General features: G+C 34.7%; 1 protein-coding gene across 1 annotated transcript in view; it reads left to right on the top strand.

Annotated features, from left to right (window-relative positions):
- Positions 1–14302, top strand: part of Lnx2 (ligand of numb-protein X 2) — a 64788-nt gene extending 50486 nt beyond the window's left edge. Inside the window, exons 6-10 of the mRNA XM_026388399.2 lie at positions 1432–1572; positions 5173–5350; positions 7690–7921; positions 11579–11737; positions 14029–14302. Of these exons, the coding sequence (XP_026244184.1) occupies positions 1432–1572; positions 5173–5350; positions 7690–7921; positions 11579–11737; positions 14029–14164 (846 nt within the window). The 3' untranslated portion in view covers positions 14165–14302. The remainder of the gene's footprint in view (positions 1–1431; positions 1573–5172; positions 5351–7689; positions 7922–11578; positions 11738–14028) is intronic.
- Positions 14303–15779: the final 1477 nt, after the last annotated feature.

Below are 15779 nucleotides of genomic sequence, written 5' to 3'. Positions count from 1 at the left end.
CACACACACACACATATATAAGTGTTAAATTATTTTAGAGGTTTGTAACTATCATTTTAAAACTGTTTTAAACATAGATTCATACCTATTATACTAATTTATAATCCCAGCAACAAGGGCATTCACTCATGAATTGCCGTTTTGTGATTTGGACAGCCTACATTTTAATTTCTAATTATTTATTTATTTAGGTAGAAGAGGTTGAACCCAAGGGTACTTTACCACTGAGCTACATCCCCAGTCCTTCCTATTTTTTATTTTGAGGGTCTCACTGAGTTGCTGAGGGTCTTACTAGGTTGCTGGCTACTGCTCCCAAACTTGCAGTCCTCTTATTTTAGCCTCCCAAATTGTTGGGATTACAGGTGTACACCACTGCATCCAGCAGCACCCTACATTTTTAAAATTTTGATTTCTAACAAAATGTTTGCTTTTTTTAAAACCCTAAAACATTAAATGCATCGGCTTTTGAAATTATACTAAACCCGCATGCTAGTCTGTCATTTAAATTCTAAATGCACACTTCATCACATTCACAGAATTTTGTCTTTCAAGCAATTTTTGAAAAAAAAAAAAAGGATTTGCTTCCATTAATAGGTGTGTATAAGCAGCTTACAACTAAAGTTGAAATACTGATTTTTTATTATAAAGTAAGCAGGAAGGAAAATTAGTCTGTATAATGAAATGAAATCCCAAAAGGAGCTATTCATCTCTTCACACAGTGCAATGTAATAATCTGTGATGTCAGAATTTTCAATAAAAGGATTCTGAACACTTCTCCTTGGCATTTACCCTTTAAATCAAGTTCCTGAACTGCGTGGAGATGCTGGCTGAATGTTATTCCTTTGTTATTTTGAAGAAATTGTCTGAAACTGTTTAGTTTAGTAAAATGCTTAAATAACAAATGATTTGTAGTATGGTATTCAAATTGTTATTTATTTTTCAATTTAAAAGCTTAAAAAAGTGATTTCTTAATATTTTGACTTCAATCATGAGGAAGATTTCTACTTTTTATCACAATTTGTAAAATAAAGCTCTCATAATTTCCCATAGGAATAATAGTAAAATTGGGATTGTGGCCATGCCAAGAACAGACATCAAGTAAATCAGACCGGAACTTTTAAAATAAGAACAAAATAAATTTTCAAACATAATAGGTGTGAATCTCTGTTTGAATTAAGATTACAGGCCTCTAAATTTAAAATGAAGGTCATCAACATCTAAAACAGTTTAATACGCATGTGTGTGTGTGTGTTTCAGCCACAGAAATTTTAAAATATTAGCTAATGAAAAGAACTTCATCCTCCCTGCCACTAGATATATTCAGCTGCTCAGTTAAAGCCCTGAAACAATGATTGAGAAGTGCATAGTGTAATCTTTTTAAAATGGCAAGCATTCTTCATGACAGTGTTTCCTCCTATGTGTTTCCTCCAGGCCAGTGGGGAGAGAGTGCAATTAACAATTGCTAGACCAGGAAAACCCCAGCCTGGTAACACCATCCGAGAAACAGGAAGTCACAACAGCAGCCAGCACCATGCACAGCTGCCCTCTCACAGCAGACCAAGCTCACATAAGGTGAGGTGGTTTTTGTTAATGTATGTTGTCCTCAAAGAATCACTGTTACAAGCTTATAAATTTTAAATGGAGGCATTTTATATGCAGATCATACCTCAATAAATGGATTTTTTTGGAACAATTTAATTGCAGGCTATTATTCTATTGAAAGTTTGTATCTTGGAGAGTCAACTTTCGTTGTCTCAATTCCTCAGCCACAAGAGATGGTTTCTTGGCAGGGAATGTTCCTCTGTCAAGTGGTTGACAAGAAGTATATGATCTTCCAGAAAAATCTGTTTGCTTAGTACTACTTGAAAGTGAGATTTATCTTGGGTTGCTTATTTAACTGTAAGTATTAGTTATATGATTGAAAAAGTATCAAAAAGATCAACATGTCGGTATTTAACAGTTGGGCACATTGCTTGCATAATAATTATATTTGTGAATATTAAACATGAATCATAAATTTAAAAAAATATTTTTAGTTGTAGATGGACATACTAACTTTATTTTGTTTATTTAGGGTTTTTTTTTTTTGTTGTTGTTGTTTTAAATGGGTGCTGGGGATCGAACCCAGTGCCTCATGCATGCTAGGCGAGTGCTCTACCACTGAGCCACAACCCCATCCTGTGAATCATAAATTTTGATAGATACATGTATAACATGTTTTCATGTGATAACTTAGAGGAATATTATCCTATTACAACATTAAAATTCCCATATGTTGAACTTTGTTACTGCTGCCTCCAAATTACTAAACTGGCTTTATAATATATTCCAAGGTCATTTATCTGTGCTGAGAATTTTGATGTCTCACTTGGTAATTACAAAACTCAAAAAAGAATGGTACTTTAGCATTCTTGGTATTATTTACTCCATGCATCCTTCCTTTAAACTAAACTTTCAGTTGGACAGGAATTTTAAAACAATGATGTAATGCTTACCCAGTTATCTGAACATGAAAGCTAAATAGGAGCTTCTAAAGTTATTCTTCTTAAGTAAAATTACTAAAGTCCTTGGCTTAACAAAAACTGATTGATCTGCTTAAAACCCATAGAAAGTTCCTTATCTGCTAAAGCAGCCTTTAAATTGAAGTATAACATTTGAGAGAATAATTCCCCTTAGAATCTACTGTTGGTATCCTAAGAAAGCATAGCTGAAAGGCAGTATTTTTGGCCCATAAAGTTAATCTGGTTTTCCAAGCTAAGTACAAATGTGTCACTAGTTTTTTATTTAGTTAATATTTAAGAGAAATTATAACCACAGAATTGTTCTCTTGTTTGAACAAAAATCAAAATGTATAAAGGAAACCTATAACTTTGCCTTCATAATGATGACTGTGAAACAATACCTGTAACCATTATTGTTTTGAAAAAGATTTTGAATGTTTCATATATCTAGTTGCTTCCATTACTATATATTAATATATGCTTTAATATATATATAATATGTATATATAATATATGTCAATATATTCTTTTATATTTATGAAATGGTAATATAAAGCAAAAGATAATGAAATCTTTTATGCCTCTGATTTTTTTACATTAATTTTGAGACACAGATGTCTGACAAAATTAGAATGTCAAGACAATTTTGAAAATTCTATTTAATCATTCTAGTATTCATATTTTTTTAAATTCATATTAATTTTTTAAAATATTCATATTTTTATTTTTTGTTTGGGGCACAGATATGTTTATTTCATAAATTTGCTATTTTTTATCCTCATTAATTTTTATGTGACACTGTTTTAAAGAATAAAGCCAAATTCATTCTTAATTTTAGGTACTTTATATTCCCTCATTGGTTAGAACAACGACATAGAATGAATTATAAATTTAGCTGTTTTCTTCTAGCAGATTGCATATGTTATATCAGGATCTGATTAAGAAAAAGATCTCCCATGGAAACCAAATTCACCCAGATTCACCAAGACAACCTATTCAGATGGTTGTAATCATCATTAAAAAGTACAGTGCACACTACACCTCTTAATAACTGCTTTGATAAGCATTTATATGATTTTTGAACCTTTAGTTCCTTGAAGCATACTAAATATAATCTTTGAAATTTGCTTTAGTTCCCTGAGGAAAAATTGCATACATTTTAGCCATCTGAAGCTATAAAATAACTGCCCTTATTAATTGACTAAATTCATAAGGGTATGTTTAAATAAGTATACTCAAGGCTATTTCCCTTAGTTGTCTTCATGACCAAATTGTGTTTGGCCAGTTTTGAAGAATACTAACATAAATTTCATACCTTTAGATAGAAGACTACCTTAACAATGTTGACAAGTTCATAGCATCAGGACATTTTTCTAGGAATTCTATGCTGCTATACAAGTAGTTCCTTTGATAAATTTCAATCATGCATGGATTGCATGTCAATAGAAGGGCAGATGAGCTTAGATTTCCAGACTTTAGAGATTTGGTAAATACCATCATCAACAGTTAAGTACATGTCAGCTTTTTAAAATAATATTATATATACTTTTGACATGTGTAAGTTCAAATCCCTTGTGCAGTCACTTACAATTGCAGGTTACCTGATTTCTCTGAGTTTGTTTCCTTGTCTATAAAATGGAGTTAGTAATAGTATTTACTTTCAACATCATTGTGAGGATTAAATGAAAGAATGCAAGCAGGCCACTAACTTTGCACATATTAAGCCTAGTAAATGTTAGTTATTATTTTAATATTGATATTGCATATGTATACCTTATTACTGAATTCTAATTCAAAGAACAGTGACATTTTAGATTCTCCTTTTTTCTTACTATCAGGAGTGTCTTGGTATGAATAACAGTAACAAATGTTAGTAAGGATAGCTTTTTCCTGCTGGGTACAGTGGCGCACACCTATAATCTCAGCAACTCTGGAGGCTGAGGCAGAAGGATTACAAGTTCAAATCCAGGTTCAGCAATTTAGCAAGACCCTGTCAGAGTAAAAAAATTAAAAAGACTGGTGAGGATGTGTCTCAGCAATTAAGCAGCCCTGGGTTCAATCCCTGGTACCAATCAATCAATCAATATTTTTTTCCTGAGAATATTGGTTCATTGGAAATTTATTTACATGTCATTAATATTTTCAAAAATGTGGTTATTTTGTATCGTTTCAGCTTTTTATGAAGGTTTTGAAAGTAGATTTGCATTTGCCTCATGACCAAGCACTTACAGTCCTCATCAGTAAAAATCAGAAGATAGGTCTCTAGCCTTTTTTAAAAATGATTTAGGGAGAAAGATACAAGTAAAATTAATTGGCTTGTCTTCAGAATTTAAAACTCAAAAGCATTATTTACTTTTACAGAGTTGATCTATCTTGGAGCTCAAGATAATTATACAAATGATGTGTTGATATTTTTTTTTACTTCCATATATCAACAGTTCTAAATTTTTTGAGTTCCATAAATATTATATAAAAATAAATTAGTTCAAAGTTTGACACTGATATTAAGTGTACATATTAAGAACTATGTGTTGCTTTCAGTCGTTAGGGGTAAAAAAATAAAATCTCTTTATAAATGCTACATAGGTATCACCTTGGTTTAATAAGCTGTTTTTACCTCAGCTATCTATTATTTCATTATTCAATATATATTTTTTTCTTTTTGCTTTAGGATCTTACTCAGTGTGTTACATGTCAAGAAAAACATATTACTGTAAAAAAGGAACCACATGAGTCCCTTGGAATGACAGTTGCTGGGGGCAGAGGAAGCAAGAGTGGTGAACTGCCCATATTTGTGACCAGTGTACCACCTCATGGCTGCCTTGCGCGAGATGGCAGAATCAAGAGAGGTAAGATAGGATCTGGAGCATTTCCACCAAATCTTATCCCTGATGAAGAGTATTTACAGGTGGTTATGATGGCTCATACCTATTATCCCAGCTACTGGGGAAGCTGGGGCAGGAGAATCAAAAGTTTGAGGACAGCCTGGGGGGGGGGGGGGGGAAAGCATGTCTTCAGAGTTTCCTATTAATGTCCTTGAATGTCCCTTGCATGTGATATCTTCCTATAGGGTTAGGTAAATACCCAATATAAAAGAAAATTGTTGAGGGCTGGGGATATATCTCAGTTGGTAGAGTGCTTGCCTTGAATGCACAAGGCCCTGGGTTCAATCCCCAGCACCACAAAAAATGAAAAAAAAAAAAAATTGCTGAAACTTAATAAGGATTCCAGAATTTACAAACTATTACTTTGTTGGATTTTTTTTTTTTTTTGGAAAAAATCCTCTAAAAGACTTATGCTTCAGCATTATGGCAGGTACTCTGAAGATTCATCTCATTAAAATATAAATGATGCTTGTGATAAAATGTCTATGTAGAAGAGGACTCAAAGAGGAGGTGGGGCAGAAGACAATTTTATTTTAGGGACAAACCCACTAGTTTAAGTTCCTTCCCTATGCTCTGTAATTTGCATAGATGGGAAGGTGTAACTTATCAGTATTACTATTGATAAAAACAACAGTCTTTATTGACTTAGTTGTTCATATGGAAAGAAAATTGAGCCTAAAATTTGTTTTCCTTTAGACTCCTGCCTCATACCATATGCAAAAATTAACTTATAGTGGATCCAAGACCTAAATTCAGAGCTAAAAGTCTTAGGAGAAAACACAAATGTAAATCCTCATGACCTTGGATTGTGCACTAGTTTCTTAGATAGACACTAAGAGGTCAAGTCACAAAAGAAAAAAATTAGGGAAACTAAACTTCATCAGAATTAAAACCTTTTGTGCTGCAAAGACCACCACCTAGAAAGTTAAAAAAAAAAAAAAAAAGAATGAGAGAAAATATTTGCAAATCATATATGTGTGTGTGTGTGTGTGTGTGTGTGTGTGTGTGTGTGTGTATAAATGATATATCTAGAATATATAAGAAACTATTCAAACAATAAAAAATAAACAGCCTAGAAAGACTGAAAGGTGATTAGTGGTTACTTAGGTTTTATAGGTGGGGAGTGACTGCTCATGGGGTTTCTCAGGGGATGATAAAAATGTTCTAAAAATTATTGTGGTAGTGATTGCACAATATGCTACAAACCATAAAACAATGTATTTTAATGAGCAAATCGAATAGTATGTGAACTATTATATCAAGCTGCCTTGATATAATAGTTCACAATCACTACCACAATAATTTTTAGAACATTTTTGTCACCCCCTTTTAAGTTATTTGTCCAGTTTTAAAATTGAGGTAAGTTTAGTTCCTTGTATTTTCCAAGTTTTCTATAATGAGAAAGTTTGCCTTTAATAATCTGAAAAATAGATGATAAATTGGGAAAGGGGGATTTTTCTATAGACTTTCTAGCACAAATGTCTGCTTCCTATAAAACTAATCCTTTCTTTCCTAAGCTTTACTATAATCCCCATCATGCTTTTTCATTATTATTTGGGAGAGCAACAAATACGTCTTTTCTCTCTCAAGCAAGGGAAAATGTTTAAATCACAAGTTTCTGTCGACTGGCCCAATGGTGTCTTCTCTGTACATGTTTTAGGTTTTTTTGCCCTGAGTGAACTATGCAGGGTTGTCTTTATGTATAGAACTGTGTAAGTATTAACTAGACTATATTTAAAATTTATTTCTAAAAAAGTAAAAGGTCAAATAGCTTTTGAACTGGAAATAAAAAAACTATAGAAATAGCTGAAATTCAAAGTAAAGAAATAAATATGCCCAGGGCCTGTAGATGACAAAACTCAAGTGAATGATTTGAATTTCCAATCATATCAAGGTGCCATAAGCCATACTTCTTTCTCTGTATTCTTTCTCTGTATTATGACATTATTTAAAATTTTTAAAACATTTATTTTTTAGTTGTAGTTGCACACAGTACCTTTATTTATATGTGGTGCTGAGGATGGAATCCAGGACCTCGAGCATACTAGGCGAGCGCTCTACCCCTGAGCCACAACCCCAGCCCTGTTATTACTTTAAATTTTAAAATTTTGAACCATTTTGGAATGTTTTCAATGAATTGGACTTGTTATCACTGCTGTAAAAATTATAAAGAAGTAAAAAGTGACCTTTTTACCTTACCTGAGTTATTGAAACCTTTGTTGATTAGTTTACAGACAAGTTTTGTAGGGAAATGATCATTTGGTGACCAGAGGACATATATTTTGGTTTCTTCATTTGAATAGGTGATGTGCTGCTGAATATCAATGGCATTGATTTGACCAATCTGAGTCACAGCGAGGCTGTTGCTATGCTAAAAGCCAGTGCTGCTTCTCCAGCTGTTGTCCTTAAAGCACTGGAGGTCCAGATTGTTGAGGAGGCGACTCAGACCTCAGAAGAGCAGCCAAGTACTTTCAGTGAGAACGAGTATGATGCCAGTTGGTCTCCATCCTGGGTCATGTGGCTTGGACTTCCAAGGTATTGATAGCTTTTTGTTGTTTTGTGGAGTAATACTTGCAGTCCTCTTCAGTGAAAATTAACATAGTGAACTTACTTCTTGTTGAGAGCAAAGGCCTTAATTAGATAAAAGTATCAACATCAAATCAGATTATTTTTTAAAATTTTTTCCTATTACATTTTAAAAGAGATTCAATAACAAGAGCTAAGCTAAAAAGATTTACCTGTTTATAAAAACAAGGAAAGCAGTTCTGCCCATCCTGATTAAGGATCTCATGTATGCTGGCCATAAGTTTGGCTGTGCCAGTTGCTTGCTTAGAAAAGCTGCCGTTACCAACACTCATTCTGATCTGTGCTTAGACTTCACATGCATCTTTCACATGAAAAACCAAGCTGGTGCTTGAGGCTATACCCTATTACAGGAGCCTTTTTAAAAGTCCCTTTTTATTTTTTTAACTTTCACTAAAAAGGCAGGATTTGGGGGTTTTGTTAGACACACAAATTTCAAAACCAAATCATTTTATTTTTAGCTATTCCACCTTTTTAAAGAGTCTATTGCTTCGTAACTGACTATGACCAACCCAAAACATTCTGTAGTTGGTTTGTGTCAGGGTCATAGAAGCACATGGAACCTCCAGTGACATCTTCCTTCCTCTGGACGGTTGTTCTTGGTATTAAGATGGCAAGAATGTATGTTACTATCTTTAGTTTCTAAATCAGTTTCAATTCTTTTTTTTAAAATACTTATTTTTTAGGTGTAGATGAATACAACACAATGCCTTTATTTTTATGTGGTACTGAGGATTGAACCCGGGCCCCGCCCGTGCTAGGCGAGCACACTACCGCTGAGCCACAATCTCAACCCAGTTTCAATTCTTACTGTATAAAAGTCTAAAAGTGAGCTATGATGAAACATTTTGACTCTTAACCAAATATAAAAATTACTGTCTTTAAAAAAAATAAATAAACAAGACAATACCAGTTTCTGGACCATCTGATTCATGTGCAATAAAGTTATAATAACTAGTAGTCATATAGTGCTTTATTGTTTCCCCTTTTTGGTTTTGGTATGGGGATTGAACTCAGGGGCACTTAATCACTGAGCCACATCCCCAGCCCTTTTTATTATTGTATTTTGAGGTAGGGTCTTGCTAAGTTGCTTAGGGCCTCACTAAATTGCTGACGCTGGCTTGGAACTTGCAGTCATCCTGCATCAGCCTCCTGCTAGATTATAGGTGTATGCCACCATGCCCAGCTCCTAGTGCTTTGTAGTTTATAAAATACTTTCACATAAAAAATATCAGGGAAAAAAGCACAAATATTACTGGATTTTATTTATTGCTAACCTAACTGGCTTGTTCTCTTGGTTAAGAGGGGAGCAGGGGAGACAATTAAAGGCCTAAAACTGGAGTAGAATTCATGTCTCACAGACCTGTAGAGATCTTGTGAAGAAAGCTTTTGGGTTTTTTTGTTTATCTGTCTTTGCATCAAAGATTATTACATCATATATGTTTATTCCGTGCATCAAAACTGATTTTCCCCCCCATTGGAAGATAAACAAAGACATCATGGCTGCTGTTAACTTCCTACAGAGCTACTATATAAATTGTGACGTTCCAGCTGTCAGAGGGAACTCATTTATCTTGTTCAGTTCTCAAACTGATACCTGAACCTGTCCATGTAAACCCAGAATGGCAGGACCAGTGGATGAGAAGCCAGCTGCCCAAGCTGCACAAGTGCCAATGAGTGCTAGAGAGCTGCTGTGCCCCCTGCTGATGGAGCAAGCAGAGTGGTGACATCTTTGGGAAAGGCACTGGACCTAGTGCTTCCATTAATCGTCCTTGTCTGTTATGCAAGTCTTGTTTTGGGTTCAGCATGTTCACATCTTTGTAAACAGAATTTTCTTATGTGTTAAGCAGAGTAAGAAAGGTTTGGGATGAGAAATAGGCTATATAGTAAAAATCTATTTCTGAGCCATCTGTATTGAAGGAAAACCCTTTGAACAAAAGGCAACTATTGCATGGATTTACAGAGGTCCCTGTTGTTCATGGACTTATATTTAATAGCCACGCATCTTCCTTTGTGAGTGTAGGTAGCCTGTATGAGCAGATTTCATGCCACACAGAGTTGCAGCTCTGCATTTCCTGAAAAGGGAGACTCTTCCGCTCTTCTTTGCTGGAAGCATACCAGAAAACTATTTTTTTGTTTGTTGAAAGAGATTCAGAATAATAAAAATAATCTTCACTGTTCCTGAAAATCAGGCCAATGAATAGTATCTTTCTCCATCTCAGAATCCTCTTTAAAAGTCCTTGTCAGTGAGCTAAGAAACTAGACTGGAAACTAGATTAGAAGTTTTGACATATGTATCACTTTACAGAAGTAGCAATATTAAAAAATCTTATTTAATATATTAAAAACAAGAAAACCTTGCCCTATATTTCTATAGATCTGATTTCACTTAATAATGAAAGATTTTTTTATTACAAAAAGATATTTTTCTATAATTTAAAAAAATAATTTTTTTTCAGTTTTTACTTATTGCTTATTTCCACATCTATAGAACTGTGAACATATAAGTAGATTTTTTCCCCCCTCACTGGACAACATTCTCCAAACTGACAGTAACATTTTAACAATAGCATCTCAGTGTTAGTGATATAAAAAGGAAAGACATATTTTTAGGTTAGTATTTTCCAATCTAAGTACTATTTTGGGTTTTTTTGTTTTGTTTTGTTTTGTTTTGTTTGTTTTGTTTTTTTGGTGCCGGGGATTGGACTCAGGGCACTTGACTTGACCATTGAGCCACATCTCCAGCCCTATTTTGTATTTCATTTAGAGACATGGTCTCATTGAGTTTCTTAGCACCTCACAGTTGCTCAGGCTGGCTTTGAACTCGCAATTATCCTGTCTCAGCCTTCCAAGCCACTGGGAGTACAGGTATGCACCACCATGCCCAGCCTATGTACTGTTTTGACTTTAGAGTCTTCCCTTAAAATGAAAACATTCTGAGTGAAAAAAGAACAACAAATAACTTATCATATGAACTGCTAATAGGACCTGAGGTGGGGCTTCTGGGAGGCAAAAGATAATTGTATACCTAAAGCTTTTGGAAAGCTTCAGTAGTGGTCATTTTCTTCTTTTATTTGAGAGTTGAGAGTGACAATACTAGATGTCTTTCATACCAATTTGTGATTATTATAAATTCAAGTGATTATTAGTATTAAGGATGTTGTTAGCAATACAGTGAGCAAATATAGGCACATCATCTTTTCTTTTTTTACATATTCTGAGATGTCATCAGTAATCAGGTATATTTAAAGCTTCTCTGAGTGCATGTGTTTAGTATACAGCTTCACTTGGGAAGAGGAGACTGAAAAAGGCTGGAAAGATTTGAGTCTGCCTAGGACTGCCTCTGTGCTGAAAAATGGGTGGTCAAAGTTATATAGTTGGGGCCGGAGGTATAGTGCATTGCTAGAGCACTTGCCTTTCATGCACAAGGCCCTGAGCTCAGTACCCAGCATCAAAAACACTACTAATATGAAAAGGAAATGAAGTAACTTTCTCTTTTTTACCAAGAGTGTTGTGTATACCATGTTGTGGAGTTTTAGCAACGATAAACAGGCTATCTATCACAGACTCCACTTTTAACTTTTTCTCTATTCTTGTGTTTGTTCACAGCGCCCTTCATAGCTGCCATGATATAGTTTTACGAAGAAGCTACTTGGGAAGCTGGGGCTTTAGTATTGTAGGAGGATATGAGGAGAACCATACCAATCAGCCTTTCTTCATTAAAACCATTGTCTTGGGAACTCCTGCTTATTATGATGGAAGATTAAAGTGAGTAGTGTTCTCATTAATGATGGAATTTGTGTTTGTTAAGCTACACATGATCTAGCCCAGGGTTTAGTACCCAGTTCAGCCTGCTCTCCATTTTTGTAAATAAAGTTATTGCAACACAGCCATGCTTATTTATTGATAACTTCTATGGCTGCTTCCATACAGACTTGAGTTGGTGTGACAGAAACCATATGACTGAAACTTTGTGTGATTCACAAAACCTATAATATTTACCATGTTTCCAGAAAACATTTGCCAACCCTGTCGAGGCCGGAGTACCACTTTTACTAACTTATCACTTAAAAGCTGTATTTTATTAATCTAATGACCAGAACTGAACCTGAGTCATTTGATTGAATATATTGTGACATGATGACAATCTCTGAGCAGTTTTTCCACACAGACTACTTAGGTTCAGTTCTGTCATTAGATGACTATTTTATTTTTCTACCTGAAACATCAGGCAGATATTTATAGGAACTCCATGAGGGAGGATTTTTTTTTTTTTAAACCAAGGATTGAACTCACGACTTAACCACTGAACTACATCCCCACTCCTTTGAGATAGAGTTTCACTAAGCGGCTTGAGGCCTCCCTAAGTTGCTGAGGCTGGCTTTGAACTTGCAACCCTTCTAACTCAGCCTCCTGAGCTTCTGGGATTACAGGCATGTGCTGCCATGCCTGGGGAGGGAGGAATTTTGTTGCATTTATTGTTATGTCTTGAGCAGCTCCCATAGCAGTGTCTTGCATGTAGTAAGATCTTGGTGTATATTTGGTGAATGAATGTGCAGTAGTTTACCATATGCCAGGCATAGTGCTAAGGGCTGTGGGTACATCACTTAACCTTAACACCCCTGGAATGTTTTACAGACAAACTAACTGAAGCTAGGGAAGGCTTAAGAAACTTGCCCACAACCAGATAGCTGAAAGTGATTGACTGGCATTCAAACTCAGGATTGCCTGGCTCCAGAGCCCTGGCTTCAGACTTCTGCTGACAGCCGCCACTAGGCCTCACCCAGCCAGCTTTTCTGTTTCAAAGTTTAGGCACTGGGAGAAGAAAGGAAAGTGTCATGTCAAGAGATTATCACCAAGAGGAAGGAAGAGGTGCTCAACTGTAAAGTCTTAGTACCTAGTTTTCAATGGAAGAACCTGTTTTTTTTTTTAAGTAAATATATTCTTCTGTGTGCAGTGATACACATCTGCAATCCTGGCAATTCAGAAGACTGAAACAGGAGAATGGCCTCAGCAACTTAAACCCTATCTCAAAAAATAAAAAGGGCTGGGAATGTGGCTTAGTGATAAAGCACTCCTGGGTTAAATCTCTAGTCCCACCCCCCAAAAAAAGTAAATGTATTCATACAAGACAAAATGCTGAACATCGGTAGTTTATACTGTTTGCAAAGAGGAAGAGACACTTAAATAATATTGTGAAAAGCTAATCAAAAATATGCTCCAGAGCAGTCTCTATTGATAAAGACGAAAAAGGTTATCACTTTAGGATGAACAAATGAATTAATCATTCTCTTCAACTAAATTATCTGCCAGGCCTCAGTTACTTAGTTTATTGATTTTTACCTCACCTACTTCCAAAAATGAAATTCATATTCATGTTGTTGTAAACTAAAAGTGAAACAAATCAAGGATAATAATAAAAGTTGTTACAAGGATTAAAAAAAAGTCCTCAGATTTGTCACCCACTTTATACTTGGAGGACAATGAGTATTGTAGCTGAAAGAAGAGGAAGTATGAGTCTTATTCGAATAATTTAACCCTCAGGTATATGAGCTCTAAGAATAAATAGAGAAATAATAATCAAAACAATAACTAATGGGCTAGGGACGTAACTCAGTGGTAAAGCACCTGCCTAGCATGTGCACAGCCCTGGATTTGCCCCCAGCACCACAAAAATTAAAAAATAAAAAGTTTAATAATAACAGTGTCCAACACTCTCCAAATGCATCATTTGGTGTTTTTATTTATTTAGAAAAGAGTACACACTGATTCTCCTTGTTGTTTGCCTAAGCTAGTATGTGAAAATTATTCTACTTGTTCTTCAACTTCACTTGTTAGTTATGAGAGGGGTTCGTACAGGGATATTCTTCGTTAGCCAGGGAAAGCCAGCAAGTATATGTTTTAAAAATTTTCCAGATGGTTCTCAAAATAGATAATATACCATTGTTGTTGACAGTAAACCCATAAGTAAAATTGAGATTTTCATACTGAACAATTGGGATCTTTTACATGTCCTCAAAATAATAACATTGTTTCTGTTTTTATTTGTCTTTAACCAGATGCGGAGACATGATAGTGGCGGTAAATGGCCTCTCAACTGTGGGCATGAGCCATTCTGCACTGGTTCCCATGTTGAAAGAACAGAGGAACAAAGTCACTCTGACTGTTATTTGTTGGCCTGGCAGCCTCGTATAGAGTTTTGGTTTCCAGTCTTGCCTCTTCATTTTTAGGTTTTTGAAAGAAACCCCCTTGGTTTCATGTGTTTCTGTTTGTTAGGAGCTACTGGCACAGCTGGTATATGCAGGGCCAAAACCCACAAAGATCATCCTTTCATTTTTGTTTAAAAGGCTTCCTGAAGTTAGTTATATTTCTTTTAGCTTGGAAACAGTCTTCTGCCAACCCTGGTGAGTTTATATTTTCAGAATTCAGACTCTTGGTGGTCAAATTGTAACCTATGGTTACAAACTGTGACCTAGCCAGTTGGATAAAAGTGGTGGTTCTTTGTTTTCAGTAACTAAATCATAAAATGAGTTCTATATCCCCCAAGATCAGTGTCAGTGCAGCCACTGACAAAAGCATTTACTGCCTCTGTCATAACGATGAATGGCTGGGTACATTTTAAGTTTGTGTGATAACAGTTGCTCATTTTTCATTGTTATCAACATTTCAAAACGTCACAGTTTATAAAGTGCTTTTTCTGGTTTGTTTTATTTCTACTTTAATCTCTCAGTATTTGTCAGTGATGAAGATATAAGTCTGACTCTATGATAGACTTTTTTTTTTAATAATGTACCATTATTAGAGTAGTAGAGAATAAAACATAAAATGTTATCTGTTATCCAGAGACAAAGAAATTTGGGTGGTAATTATAGCTTAGTGCTGGAGATATAAAGCTGCATTTACTAAAACAGTCCAAAAGCATTAAAGATTAATTTCCAAAGGAACATTTTGCTATGTAGGAAAACTTTGAAGCCGTTTTTGCTAAAAATCATTTCTAGAGTTTGTATTATATTTATCAGCAATCTTGTCTGGAAATGTTTTTGTGATTCATGCAGTTAAATTAGATGATAAAGAATAAAGACCATATTGCTATTAAATACGTATATATGTATCACAGCTGAGTAGGAGAAGGGAGACCTTTTTTATTTTATTGAGAATAGGAACTTTTGTTTGTTGAGTGTTTTAGAAACTCTTTAGTTTTCCCATTATTTCTTAAGAACTTATTGTTTCAAGTAAGAGATTGAAAAGCTCATTAAAAAAAAAATCTGAAATAGTAGGTTTTAGATGTTAATGTCCATCAGTCTGCTCTTGGTCACTAAACTTTCATATTTTGGAAATGTTTTTGAAAACTGTGCTTTATTCAACATGATTGTTCTCTGGAGAGTACATAAGGAAGTGAATAAGAAAGATATCTTTACCTTATTAATCTTATGCATACTTGAAAAAAGTTTCAGTTAGAAACCTAGTTCAGAATCTGAGCTAATTTATAAGTGACCTCTGTAATAAATGGTATTGATAATCAGAGAATGTATTTCAAAATATCACAGTATATTAAGAAGCATGATCACTTTATTTTCAAACCTAGCTATTGCATTGGAGGAGTTTATTGTATGTATAGCATGTCACTGATTATTCCAGTTAGTTTTATAATGATTTTTTAAAAACATATCTCTTTAGAGTAAATAAAAATTGGCGACAGTAATTGCTACTGATTTGTTCAACCCCTTAACTGCACTGTATGGTCAACATGTAACCATGATACAGTGGAATGCCCCATGCAGTATATTACTGTTATGCAATGATTGGCTTT

The sequence above is a fragment of the Urocitellus parryii genome, chromosome 2, assembly GCF_045843805.1.
Source record: "Urocitellus parryii isolate mUroPar1 chromosome 2, mUroPar1.hap1, whole genome shotgun sequence".
Taxonomy (NCBI): Eukaryota; Metazoa; Chordata; class Mammalia; order Rodentia; family Sciuridae; genus Urocitellus; species Urocitellus parryii.
Note: the sequence above shows the minus strand (reverse complement) of the source record. Positions and strands in the feature narration are given on the sequence as shown.